The sequence below is a fragment of the Juglans microcarpa x Juglans regia genome, chromosome 4S (assembly GCF_004785595.1).
Source record: "Juglans microcarpa x Juglans regia isolate MS1-56 chromosome 4S, Jm3101_v1.0, whole genome shotgun sequence".
Lineage (NCBI taxonomy): Eukaryota > Viridiplantae > Streptophyta > Magnoliopsida > Fagales > Juglandaceae > Juglans > Juglans microcarpa x Juglans regia.
The window spans coordinates 11769028-11783995 of record NC_054601.1 but is presented as its reverse complement, the minus strand read 5'-3'; the positions used below and the strand labels follow the sequence as shown (position 1 = coordinate 11783995).

Below are 14968 nucleotides of genomic sequence, written 5' to 3'. Positions count from 1 at the left end.
ACCCCATAGAAAAGAGATGTGGGGTGGTTCTCAATGCTCTACAAGTAGTTGCTCCAGCAAGAAACAAAGAAGTAGGCCGGCCTCGTTTGTTTTCACAATTTATATCATCTTATCATTATAATTTTATCAAATTTTTACATAAAATAAAATAAATAATCTAACTTTTTCAAATTCTAAAACAAAAATAGTATTAAAAAAAATTATATTCTAATAATATTTTATTCAATTTTCAACGTTTATCTCAACTCATCCTATATGCGAAAACATAAGGCCATTTTAATCTTTGTCCATATTTATTCCCTTAAGAGTAACAGAACATGAGGACATGAAGCCAAATCCAAATCACTCAAATCGATATCTAGTGTTGGAATGCTCCATTTTCTTTTCCTCTCTGCCTGTTTGTAAAGACTGAATTGTAACTTTCATATGTCCTAGTCATTGTAATTATTAGCAAATCATGCAACTAAAACTGCTCAAATATGCCAACTAGGAAAGCCTACATCCTACATTTCTTTTTGAAATAAACAACCTTTAACAACAGTGTTTCATGAGTCAACCGCAGCACCAAATGCTCAAAAGGGAATGAAAAAGCTAAAAGGCACCTCTTCTTCCTTCATGTGCTCCACAAGAAAACCACACATCGAACTTGTCCCTTAGCTAAGTTGCAGAGTGCATTATCATAATGGGTCCCAGTTATCTTTTGGCAACATAGCATTCAGGCCCCACCAGCACTTCCGCAAGTTTAGCCCTTTATCATGGCCATCCTCTCATTCCTGCCATATTCTTCCACTCTCTCTCTCTCTCTCTCTCTCTGTCTGGGAAACATATTTTTGTTTCTGTTCATTATCACGCAATTGATTTCATCATCATTAATGGCTTCCTTTCGGTCGATATTGGCAATGTTAACTGTCTTGATGGCCTATTCTTCATTAGCCATGGCATCTAAACTAAACATGAGAACGAGTGTTTCAACCATTTCAGCTGCGCCTGCATTATTGCCAAGTGCTCCTGTGTCCTCTCCAGCTCTTTCCCCAGACATTAGTCCCTTATTTCCTTCTCCTGGGGGTGTGGCACTTCCTCCATCTGAGTCATCACTGCCTACCATCCCTGCCAGCCGGAGCCCTCCAAACCCAGATTCTACGGTTGCTCCTGCACATGATGCAGCCTTTCCACCATCTGAGTCTTTGCCGGAATCTTCATCGGTTTCTATGTCTCCATCCTGGTCTCTAAACATTGTTGTACTGCTAAGTTTGGTGGCGGTTAGCATAATGCGGATCCCTGGTATGTGAGGTGTTGTTGAACAGCTCCATCAATTATTGTTGCTAGTGGTTCTCCTTTTTGTCTGTAGAATTGTTTTTGTTTCTGTAGTACCTGGTATGATCTTCTGTAATTTTAGGTATGAACTGGCATGGAAGGCATTGCTGTGAGTTATGATAGGCTAATGTCTGCAAAATGGTACAAAATAAATCGATGTTTTTCAGAAATCCCATATTTTATTCTAGCTCTCTTTTGTGTGTACATATCTTGTGATAGAAACCATATTTTGTTTTGAGAAGTGCTAGACTTGCAGAGATGTGGTACATTATATTTACTTTTTACAATCCGACTAAGCCATGTTAGTTTGTAAGTTTGCTTTTGTAAGATTTTTATATACACCAAGCATTTCTCTTTTGTTTTAACTAAAGGAAAGGTTAACAAAGTAAGGAGTTTTTATTCTTCTTTTTTGTTTCTGAAAGATATTGATTACTCAGCAAAAGGTACTTTCAACCAAGGAGAACCTGACTCGTCCTTTTTTGTTTTTCAAAGTTCCAAGAGGGGGGCTATTACCCAATTACCAAAATTAAGAGCATAAAACAAGTAAAGTAAGAAGGTTGGGGGGAGAAGAAGAAGAAGAAGAAAAGAAAAGACAACAATTGAGCTACAGGTAACGTGTCATCTAGGAAGAATATCTAGAATGATGGAAAATACAATTACTTAAAAAAAAAAAAGCTTTAGATTAACTTCCAAGTTGAGCTCGAAGGGGATTCACCTAAATATAGGGGTGGGCGGGGTGAGGGGAAGGGTCCCCCCCGCCCCGCACCATGCGGGTAGCACCCCTACCTAAATATAGACCTCTCTTTAGATTGTGTTACAGAAGACACTACTTAATCAACAAGTTAACCTTCAAAGATCCCTTAACAAATTCCCTAGAAATGCCCCCCCTTAAATTTGTTGAACTCAACTCGAAAAGAGTCAGTTTCTTGGGGTTAAGGGAGTCTCAAGCCAGATACTTCCTCAGACTCACATTTTCATCCTTGTGCATATCCACTGCTAAGCTCAGCTATTTTATGATCTCTCTCTTCTCTTCACCTGTTTGCATTTAGATCATGTTGAGCTCTGTTCTCTCTTAAAAGTCCCCCTATTTATTCCCTCAACTTCTTCACTCATCATCCCTGACCCGACCTCTCCTTCCATTTATTGATCCACTTGAGTTTCATGTTCCTGCTCAGGATCATCAACTTAAGTCAGAATCAACAGACTCATGAGGGTCTCCGAGTAGCTGTCATCTGTTTCATCAATCCTTAGAGGCAGAAAATGGGAAACCCAAGGTTGATCATATCGCTCCGGTTGCTTCTTGTAATACTGCTAGTTGAGCAAAGGAATCTGCATCCTCTACAATCAATTTTAGCATGGCCTTGGTCTTCTCATCTTGCTCTGCCAGAGAATATATAATGGGTATAGACATCCATATAAACAAACCTGCAGCAGGTCTACACAAGGATATAAAAAGGGTTTAGTACTTCAAAAACGATAATTAGATGAAAAGGAGAGGAACAAGAATCCCATAATCAGTTTTGCATGGTCACGCAAGTTTATTTGCATTTTTTGGAACGTGTCTACTGTGTATTGCTTTTGGGACCATTTCAAAAGCAGGTATGTGGGTTGTGGTGTCAAATATCATTAAGATTTGAGTATATCTTTCCTAACACAAATTGGTTCAAGTAGGTAGACAGTTCATGATCCAACCAATGGTATCAGAGTCAAAGGTTCTGGGTCCGAGTCGCATGAGCCTCACTACTTCATTATGAGAGAAGGATTATTAGGATATACTCATAGGATCATAATACTGCTCTCTGTAACCGCTTTAAAAAGAAATATGTAAGGTGCAATATCAAATACCATAAAAAATATGAGTATATCTTTCCTAACACCAATTAATTTTAGCTACGAGGCAACATTTCAAGTCTCTAAATCGATCAAGGATGCATTAAAAAGTATTTAGACAGCTCCTAGTGGAGTTCAGAGCAATCAATTGAGAGGACCACCATGAAAACCAGCAAGTGCTTTCACTACTGTACCCCATACATACAATCATCCCAACACCAACAACATGTAACCTTTTAGAACAGTGCCATGAGACAAGATGTGGTACTCTTCCAGGTTCCAAAAGGATCCCAAGATCTTCATTTTCTCAAACATATTTTCCCAAGCCAGTACTCTCTAATATTTTTGCAGATGAGTTGAGATTACAGTTAAAAAGTTAAATAAAATATTATTATAATATTATTTTTGTTTTGAGATTTGAAAAAATTAAATTATTTATTTTATTTTGTGTGAGAATTTAAAAAAATTATAATAATTAAATGAGATAAATTGTAAAGAGTTGTGAAAACAAACGAGGACTCATTTGTGCCCACCCACTACATCACATTTTTGTGGACCACTTTCCATATATTGTATACAAATCATTAGTAATTGTTTGATCCATTAGGGATTGTCAGTCGGATAGGATTCCTTTAAAGTAGAAGTTGCTTTTCCAAGATGGTGTAAAAGTTGATGCATAATATTCAGATGTAAAATGTTTATGAGCCAAAAGTAAATGATTTAATTTTGTGCAACTTTTTGTTGGAAAGGAGGAAGGAAAAGGCGAGTAAATTATAAGGTAATTAAATTTACTCAACATCTATGGTTAAGAACGATTTTATTTCTTATAAGAAATCTTTATACTTACTGTTAAGAATAAGAAATTTTTAAAATCGAGATCAATAGTAACATACTGCTTCTTTAGATTTTCTAAAATTGATGTAGTTTTTATCCAATTTAGAAAATTTTCTGAGACTTTCTATCATTTAAGTCCCTCCCGTTAAAATCTTATGTCTGGTTTGGCTAATAAAATCTTCTCATCTCATTTTATCTCATTTTACCTTAATATCCAAATACCATAAATATAAATATTTTTCAATTTCAAATTTTCAATTTTTTCATCTAGTTATTACAACTTTCTTAAACTTCTAAACAAAACACAAAAAAATAATTCTAACTTTTTTAAATTTCAATATAAAAATTATATTCTAATTATGTTTTAATTTTATAGTACTTTTACTTAATTTTTTCTCTCTTATTTTCTAAAATTTCATAAAATATTTTAATTCAAATTATTTTATTATTATTTATAAATTATTTCACTCATATTTATAAATCATTTTATCTCGTACCATTATCCAAACGACGGAAGTGCTACTGTTATCATGTCATGACTGAGAAGCTACCTCATCTTGCCTCTCCAACATGCTTTGTCGATTTACTTTATGTTTGTCAACAAACAATATCTTTTATTTTAACTGTCCCTTTTCAACAAAGTTTAAAAATAAAATAAAATAAATAATGACAAGTTATTAGATCTCGTTTAATTACACAATTCAAATAAAAGAAAATAAGATATTTTGTTAAAAGTTAAATAAAATATTATTATAATATAATTTTTTAATATTATTCTTGTTTTAAAATTTAAAAAAATTAAATTATTTATTATATTTTATATGAGAGTTTGAAAAAGTTATAATAATTATATGAGATGAGATAAGATGAGATAGTTTGATTTTGTGTACCCAAACTAGCTCTCGTTAAATGAGATAAAATGAGTTGAAATTAAAGTTAAAAGTTGAATAAAATATTGTTAAAATATAATTTTTTAATATAATTTTTATTTTGAGATTTGAAAAAGTTAAATTATTTATTTTATTTTGTATGAAAATTTAAGAAAGTTGTAATAATTAGATTAGATAAAATGAAAAGAATTGAGAAGAATTGTAGAAACAAACTAGGCCCAGTCTATTACAGTTCTTTTTGTCAATTCACACAATAAATTAATTGCAATACAACTTTTTTTTTTTTTTGGTAGTATTCCACAACTCTGCTTTTTGGATATTTAGGGTTGATTTGGATTTAGAGATTAGATAAGATGGTTTTAGATGAAAGATAAAAGTTGAAAAAAATATTATTAAAATATTATTTTTAATATTATTATTATTTTGAGACTTGAAAAAATTAAATTATTTATTATATTTAGTGTGAAAATTTAAAAAAATTGTAATAATAAGATAAAATTAAATAGTTTCCAAATCCAAACGGGACCTTAGTGATGTTTGGCTATAAAATCTCCATGACTTGGAGGAGATTTGACAATTAAAGATATTTTTATTTCCAAATATATTACCCCTACTATAAAAAAACTTCTCAACATTTTAAAAAACCCATCTCTCAAATAATATTTTTTAGTTTTTTAATACGAAATTAAAAAAGAAAAAGAAAAGAGGCAATAGCTACCATGTGGTGGCTGTTATTTTTTTAATAAATAAAATAAATAAAAATTTAAGTTTATTTATTACACCCTTTGTAAAAATACATCTTTTAATCTCAGCAAGAAAATCTTAACCAACTCACATGTGAATCCAAACCGGAGTAGATCAAAAGATTTTGAGTCAAATATGCTAAACATTCAGTCATTTTTTCATCAATCCTATTTTTTTTTTTTTAATCAAAAGAACTTCGTATATTTCATCTTTCAACAGTATAGCCAGTACAATTTAAATCCTTACAAACTTGTAAAAAAATAAAATATGGACATTCATCTATCCAAATATGATCACGACCTAAACTTAGAGCATTTTTAGCAAGCAAGTAAGCTAACTCATTTCCTTCTCTTCCTATAAACTGCACTGCCCATGCATTACTCCCTTTCAGTATTGTTTTGATATCCTCAATAATGTGGCCTCCATACGATAAGTCCTCATCCTCACTATTAATAGCTTTTACAACTAATTGAGCATCTCCTTCAAAAATAACTTTGTTAAAACCCAGATCCAAGCACAATTCTTTAGCAAACCATAAAGCTGCAGTTTTTGCTACAACGGAATCAAAGGCTGGCAATTTTCTGCAACTAGAACAAGCCAGCACCACACCATTCTCATTTCTCAGAACCACTCCCAGCCCCATATATTGACTATTGAGGGAAGCATCCCAGTTTGCCTAGATGCATCCTTGTGCAGGTTTTTTCCAGAAGGCTCGACTACCTTTGCTGCTTATACTATCCTCATAATGTCTTGGTGTAGCTTCTGCAATTAAAACCTGCAATTGAGCCTCTTTGAAATCTTCCAAAACTGCCTTTGCTGCTCTCAACATTGACTCAGGGCCTTTAAAACCAATGTTTTGAATACCGTACCGGACGCCGTACCGATCAAGGCACTGGAACGAAATATTTCGATACCGATACCGTTTCGGGATAGCGTTTCGGAATAGTCGATATATAAAAAAATTATATATATAAATATATATATAAAAATTATATTCCAAAATAATAGTCTATATATAAATAAATTATATATAAATACATATATATAAATTATAAATAGTCTAGTCTAAATTGGAGATTAAAAAATAAGCTTGTAGTTTAAAAAAAAAAACACAGGCCGAAATATAGGCCGATACAGGCCGAAATTGAGGCCGGTACTACCGGTATTTGGGCCAATACAAAACAGGTATAGTACCTGTCGGTACGAAAAATCTGGTACGGTACAAAATTTGAAACACTGTTTAAAACTATTTTAAAAAATAAATGAGTTCCTTCTTTGCCACAATGATCTCATCAATAATGCTACTAGCTCTAGCTCTTCTAACTCAAGCTTGTTCATTCCCTTTTCCCAGAAGTCTGGGAAATAGTCTTCATCAGTGGTCCATTTTTTAATGGATCGAAAAGAACCTGCCCAAACATCTTTTGCTACAGGGCACTGCCACACCATATGCATTGTTGTCTCCACTTCACTTTACATATTGGGCAAGTTGCATTCTCTATAACTTTTCTCCTCCATAGGTTCTTTTTTGTAGCTAGCACATCATTTCCCAACTTCCATAGGAAGGACTTGACCACCCCTGGAACCCTCAGACCCAAATGTTTTTCCATATCAAGTCTCTTTTAATTTCCTTAGAGCATTCACTCTTTTGAGTTCTTTTTCTCTCTTGTTCCATAAAATATGCACTTTTTACAATGAATATACCTCTTCTAAAAGGCCCCCATATCAACTTGTCTTCTGAGCCTAGTTTACTCACAGGGAGGCTGCAGATATCAGCTTCCTCTTTCACAAAAATCTCTCTTACTAGCTCCTCATTCCATCTGAACCCACTTTGGTCTAAAAGTTCACAAACCCTTGCATTTCTGTCAAGCTCTCTAACAAGAGATTGAACTTTAAAGGTGAAAGGGGAATTGAGCCACTTATGACCCCAAACTTCAATGCTTTTACCATTCCCTACTCTCCATCTCAATCCTTCCCTTAGTAACTTCAAAGATCCCCATATGCTCCTCTAAATAAGAGAAGAGTAGAACCCAGTTTTGCATCCAACAAATGCTTAGCCTTAAAGTCATTTTCTCTGAAAATTGTTGCTGCTATGGAAATTGGATTCTGTAAAAACCTCCAAGCTTGCTTGGCTAAAAGAGCTGAATTGAAACTATCAAGGTCCCAAAAGCCCATTACTCCCTTGAGCTTTTGTTTCCCCATTCTTTTCCAACTCTGCCACTAGATTTTCTTCTCCCCATCTGCACTGCCCCATCAGAAATTTGAAAACATATTATTAATCTCAATACATAAAGACTTTGGAAGCTTAAATACACTCATTGTGTATATAGGTACTGCTTGTAGGATTGCTTTTATCAAAATCTCTTTTCCTGCAATAGATAAAAATTTATTTTTCCAGCAACTCATTTCGATATGAACCCTTAGAAAACTTCCCCATCCACTCCCATCTCCATGTACATCAACATCCACTACCTTTCCGACCGTATTCCCCACCTGCTCTCCTTTCTCTTTAGTCATCACGGCTAGAGGCAAGTTATACATGTGCACCCAAAACTCCTCATGATTGAAACTCATCAACGATGGAGGAGTAAACCATCAAACAGTTTGAGCACCATTAACTGGTTATCAAAAAGCCATGGTTTCCCTCCCCACACTTTCTACTTGTCTGTATGGCTTGCAAAAATAATGACATACACATTCATCCCCACCTCTTGGAAAGTTGCTGCTCTGCTAAGTCTCCATATTGTAGCCCTCGTGGATTCAAGAATCCTCGAGCTAATTTTCCTCTTCATCCACAGCTTTCCCACTAAACTTCTTTCTCCTTTGTTCTTCAACTCCTCCGGAACCTCATCATCTAATTCCATGCAAAGCTTCTCTTCCTTAGTTAGACAAAGTTTATCCCACTGAGCTTCCAGATTCTCCATTGTTTCCACCTCCTTTACAACGTTTCTACCACCAAAGAACTTTGCGTAATGGAGAAAATCCTCCCTGACCCGCCTCTCGCCACCCCAGTCTGCCAGATTCTGACAAACAATAGCCCACTCACCATTGACTGTCCTCCCTTCTCTTCCACCAAATTCCATTAGAATCGTCCTTGGATGCAGTAGCCCACTCACCACTGACTGTATGAAGGTTTGATATTATCTCAAACAATTGCTACAAAGAGGTTTGGTGAGGGGGAGTAAGTTTGAAGGAATAGAAACAGGACAAAAAAAGAAACAAAAGACTCAAAGAGTAGGTGAGGTAATTGTCAATCCCCCCTATAAAAATACACAGGGATCGAGACGCCAGGATGGTGACAACACGGTCACACATCCCAACGAAGTGCCAGTGTGTGTACATGCAACAGTGTTCAAATAAAATAACGCAGCGGATAGTCAACTAAGTACCAGAATTTAATTACAATCAAACATCAGTAAAGATTTAAATAGCAGTTATACAGTCATCCATAAAATAATTTACAATAGTTTTAGATATACAAACGAGTGATCCCAGATCACTCCTCAGGCGGAGCCGTCTCCTCAGGCTCGCCCTCCTCCTCCTTATCAGCATCAAAATCTGCGTTACCACAAAATGGTCTCGCAGGTAAGTATAACCCAAACAACAACGTAATATAAAATGCATTAAATGCAACTAACATGCATGCACATGAAAACATGCATTTTTCCACAAAACATCATTTTCCCCGAAAATGATAAATTTCCAACACACACCAAAATCTCATTTTGGTCCAAATTATCCGTAAAACATTTTCCCAGAAAATGATTTACCCAAAAATCAACTCGCACTATTTTCCCAGAAAATAGTGCATTAATCCCAAATGCACCATGCATTATTTCCATATGCACCATGGTCTCCCCTATGGACCATCCGCACGTCCTGGCTTCGTAGCGGTGCTCAGTTCCGCGCCCGGCGCGTACATGGCCAAGCACTCACACTACGCAACGAGCGATGCCCAGTTCCGCGCCCAGCGCGTACGTGGCCAGACATCCTCTAGTCCGCGCCAGCAGAAGGACCACGGAGTCGGCACGAGACCATCTCGTCCGAACCCATTGTCGCCCGACGACAATCCAGGGGACGTTACTCAGTATATTCCGCTCCTGAGTAACCAGAGGAGCTCCACCGAGTTAATGCCCCATCTCGGCTTGGGGTCGTGATACACACGCACCAAAAATATTAACACATAAAATCATAGCTTTTCAAAGCACATGAACATGAATGCAATACACGAAAACCCAGTTTTCTTTTACAAACATGATCATGCATGAAATGATGAAATGCACATGTACCAACACAATATCCAAACCAACAAATACCAATCCAATCAAATCCAACCAAACAACTCCAATCACAAATCCATCCGACCCCCGAACTCCTCGGACTCAGTCCGGCATGCCAAAAAACACAGTGAAATGGGTTAGTGCAAAAATACATTTAAATTACGAAAGTTCTTTGGAGAAATACTTACAGTGCAATATAATAATTTTCCGAGGATCACGAAGTTGAAAAAGGCGACGTGGGTCACAAATACACTATGGCCGTGGGTCACAAATACCAACTTTTCAACGAGGACAAACGAAGACCCAAGATTGATAAGGTAGGGCCTAGGGAGGTCGGTGAAGCTAGTGGTGGTGGTGGTTTGCCGTGGGTGGCGGCGCAAGGGGTGGTTTTAGGCCAAAAATGTGCAAATCGGAGATGGACTTGGTGGGGCTTCACCGGTGACGGATCGGAGCTGGGGTTGGGTCCAATGGGTTGCCAAGAGGTCGAGGATGATGTGGTAGAAAGATGGTGGCCGGAGGTGGCGCGACGGCGGCGCAGTGGTGCATGGAACGCCGCGGCTTCAATGGGTTCGTGGTGGTTAACGGCGGCGATGGAGGAGCTGGAAATGGAGGGGGGTGATCGCCGGCGGCAGGGGGAGCGGTGGAGCCGGGCGATGTCGACCACCGCCGGCGCACGGCGGCGGGCTGGGGGAGAAGCCAACGCACGGCGAGAGAGAGAGAGAGAGAGAAGAACTCGCGCACCCGGGGAGGAAACCGGGAAGAAGAAAAAGAAAAAAAAGAAAGAAAAGAAAAGAAGAAAAGAAAAAGAAAAGGAAAAGAAAAATAGAGGGAAAAGAAATGAGGTCCAATCCTCATAACTTGGGTCACAAAAATGATCCAACGGAAACGATTTCAAAACCTCAAGTTAAATAAAATAATTTAAACGTAATGGTAAAGTCAAATTGAAATAATTAAATCCCACGGTAATTAATTTAAATATTAAAAGCAATTTAAATGCATAACAATAAATAAATATTAAGAAAGCATATAAAAAATAATTTTCACCAAATAAAAATCATAGAAATAAACTCACTAAAATCCAACCAATTTAAAATAAGAGAAATTATTTTAATTACATAAAAATAATTCATTCAGTAAAAATACACTAAAATACGGGGTGTTACATAATTGTTGCTTAGGAATGATTGGCAGAGGCTGTTAAACAACCCCTCCAAACATTATGAAAACATTGAGCTGGAACTGTCGATGGCTTGGCAACCCTCGAACAGTTCAAGACCTCTGCATGATAGTAGAGGAGAAGCTGCCAAGTGGGTTTTTGTTATGGAAACCAAGTTACAAGTCAGAAGGCTCGAGGGAATAAGAAGAAGATTGAGAATGGAAGGGTGTTTTGGGGTGGATTTGCATGGAAGAGGGGGGTGGTTTGGTTTTGTTTTGGAAAGAGGAAGGTATGGTGGAAATCTTAAATTTTTCACAGAGACACATTAGTGTTTGGATCTGTGATAACCAAGGGAGGCATCAATGGCTTTTCACAGGATTCTATAGCCATCCCGAGGCTAGTAAAAGGCATGAGGCTTGGCACCTGTTAAAGTCTATAAAACCTGAAGGGAATAAAGGCTGGTGTGTTATGGGGGATTTTAACAAAATATTAACAAATGATGAGAAGGAAGGGGGCAGACCTAGGGGGGAAAACCTTATGAAAAGTTTTAGAAATGCTTTGGAAAACGACGGGTTGTTTGACCTTAGATGGAAAGGAGACAAATTCACTTGGAGCAATAGACATGGGGATGACTCTTTCACAAAAGAAAGGCTGGATAGAGTGGTTGCAAATAAGAGGTCTATTGAAGCATAGAAGGAAATCAATGTAGAGATTTTAGTGGCTAGAAGCTCGGATCACAGACCTGTTTTGCTTAGTTTCTCTCAAACTAACAAGTTCTTTTTTCAGAGCCATAGAGCCTTCAAGTATGAAGCATGGTGGGCCTCAAAAACGGAATGTGAGAAGGTGGTTAAGGAAGGGTGGTAGCAACCATCAAGGGGGAGGGGACCTTCTGAGGTTCTAAAAGGGTCAATAAAAAGCTGCACTGATGGCTTGAAGAGGTGGAGTAGGCCATTAAGAAGGAATTTGAATATGGAAATCACTGCTAAAACTAAGGTTTTAAAGAATTTACAGAAAGATGAAGGCAGCCACAATGTAAAGGAGATTAGAGAGGTTCAAAAGGAGCTGGGATGTTTGCTGGATAAAAAGGACTTAAAGTGGAAGCAGAGAGCCAAAAGAAACTGGTATAAGCATGGAGATAGGAATACAAAGTATTTCCATGTTTGTGCCAATCAGAGGAAGAGAAAGAATATGATTACTCAGATCATGGATGAGCATGGAAGGCTGCTGTCCAACAAGGATGACATAGAAGGGGTCTTTAATGAGTATTTCAAGAATCTATTTATGTCGACTTGCCCAACACAGGATAATCTTTATGATTGTTTAAAAGCAGTGAAGCCTAGGGTGACTGAGGAGATGAATAAATCTTTATCTTCAATTTTTACCAGGACAGATGTGGAAAGAGCCATCAAGCAAATGGCCCCTTTAAAAGCACCTGGCCCCGATGGCCTAGGGGCATGTTTTTATGTGGATCATTGGCAGGTGGTGGGGGAGAATGTTTGTGAAGCTGCTTTATCTTTTCTAAATGGAGGTGTGTTAGATGAGATGATGAATTATACACACATTGCTCTCATCCCTAAAGTTAAAAACCCCACTGTGATGAGTGAGTTCAGGCCCATCAGCCTGTGCAATGTGGTGTACAAGATTGCCTCAAAAGCTATTGCAAACAAGTTAAAGAAATTTTTAGGAGTGATTATTTCCCCTTCTCAAAGTGCTTTCATTCTAGGTAGAATGATTTCAGACAACATCATGGTTGCATATGAGGCCCTTCATGCCATGAAGACTCGGTATAAAGGAAAGGTTGGTTCAATGGCCATCAAACTAGACATGTCTAAACCTTATGACAGAATTGAGTGGGGCTTCCTTGAGGCCATGTTGAAGCATTTGGGATTTTGTGAAAAATGATGTAGGCTGATCATGGGATGTGTCTCAACTGTATCTTACTCAGTCCTTATAAATGGCAAACTTGGAAGAAAATTCAAGCGAACAAGGGGCCTTAGGCAAGGGGACCCTATCTCCCATTACCTCTTCATCTTATGTGCAGAGGGATTAAGTGCTCTTCTCAATCTCTCTGACAAAAAAGGCTTGACTAAAGGAGTTACTATGGCTAGAAGGGGTATCAGGATAAATCACCTGCTGTTTGCAGATGATTGTGTCTTGTTTGGGAGGGCCAATTGTGAGGAATGGATGAAGCTCATGGAGGTGTTGAAGGTGTATGAAAGAGCCTCGGGCCAGTTTTTGAACAAAGAAAAAACTTCAATTTTCTTTAGTTCAAATACTAAGACAGTTATTAGAGAGATGATCTTGAGAGATGGGGGTCTGTGGTATGTGGTAGCTATGAGAAATATCTTGGTCTTCTATCAGTTGTGGGAAGATCAAAATATAATTGATGAAAGTCTAATTGAGGAGAGGTGTGGAGGAACAAAGGATAGGATTAGACTTTCATCAATCCTATTGAGGAGTAGTGATATCCACACCACGCATTTCACAGCATATTTCACAACACATGTTATAAAATAAGAGTGTTTTTTGTAAAATGATGTTAGTTTTATAGGGTATTTTACATAAATACCCTTCCTTTTAAAATATTGTTGTGTAAAGTATTGTGTGTTTATCATTTATCTAAGAGAAATGATATTCTACAAGTCTCAAATAGATATGACTCACACAAGCTTTTATAAAAAGTAGATTACATTTTAAAAAATGTTAAAAAGATTGAAAAAGGCTAGAGGCAGTTGGCTGGTGCAAACGCGAGCAACCGTATGACATGGAAAAAATTAAAAACGCATCATTTTCATTTTTTACTTTTACTCCATTTCTCCAGATCTTCGTTTCCCTCCCTCTCTGTGTTTCTCTCCCTCAAGACGAAAACTCCATTTCCCTCAATTTATCTTCTCTCTTAATTTCGCTCTCTCTCTCTCTCTCTCTCTCTCCTTCGAAATTTTCAGTTGTAATCCCTCCATCTCCTCACCTCCGACCAACCAATCCCTCTCCTTTCTCCTCCAACCGACCTCTCGTTCTCTCTCTCCATTTCGATTCCAGAAAATTCAACACTTTTTGGGTCGCCTAGCTTTGGTGTAGACAGTGATCCAACGCCGTGGAGTAAAATCAAGGAGGAAGATCTTCGTAGCAAAGATGAAGGTACCGAGTGTCTGCGTGAAAATCATTGTGATCAGTCCTGAGCAGTTTTTGCAGTGGTGAAATCTATTTTTAGTTGTGAAATCCATTTTTTAGTAGTAAAATCCTTTTTTTATATAAAAAATTTGCATGAAATTTGTCTACTTAAAACTAACATTACTTGTCCTGTAAATGCTAAAAAAATTCCAAAAAGAATTTTCTATTTTAACTAATCAAAATGTAACTTTTTCTATTTTAGTTACTCACTTTTTCAACTAGGGATGCCACATAATAGTGAATACTATCTTTGACAGCCATGAAAAAAAAAAAAAAAAATCTATTTTTATGTCTTTTTTTCCAAAATCTTGAGTTATGATTAAGGTTGTGTTTGAAAGATAAAATTATCTCAATTTATCTCAAATCCGTCATTGATAAGACTTACTACTTTTTCAATTTTCATAAAAAGTTAAAATCCATCTCAATTCATTTTATACATTCAAACACATATATCAACTTATTTACATTCAAATGCATCTCAATGAGACCTATAAATATTACTATTCATATATCAATTTAGATCATCTGAAATTACCTCAATATCTAAAAGTAGTCTAAATATCAAGTTTTCAAATTTTCATTTTTTTTCAAATTGATTTTTTACTAAATGAAAACTTTGAAAGTTGAGAAAATAAGAAAAAAAAAATGACTTTTAATGGTTGTCAAATGGTGTGTTAAATATCATTTTTATTCTTAAAAACATATATTCTTCTATCACATCTGACGGAATAAATCCTTACAGCTAAGAAATG

At 36.6% G+C, this 14968-nt stretch overlaps 1 protein-coding gene across 1 annotated transcript; it reads right to left on the bottom strand.

The window, feature by feature from the left end:
* Nucleotides 1–782: 782 nt before the first annotated feature.
* Nucleotides 783–1839, bottom strand: LOC121263623. Its single transcript, XM_041166616.1, has one exon. It carries the CDS (start codon nt 1265–1267, stop codon nt 920–922), a length of 348 nt encoding a protein of 115 aa, XP_041022550.1. The 5' UTR covers nt 1268–1839; the 3' UTR covers nt 783–919.
* Between the last annotated feature and the right edge of the window lie 13129 nt (nt 1840–14968).

Bases quoted from the DNA above. Each gene is read 5' to 3' on its own strand.
- LOC121263623 (XM_041166616.1), bottom strand. From the start codon at position 1,267: ATGCTAACCGCCACCAAACTTAGCAGTACAACAATGTTTAGAGACCAG.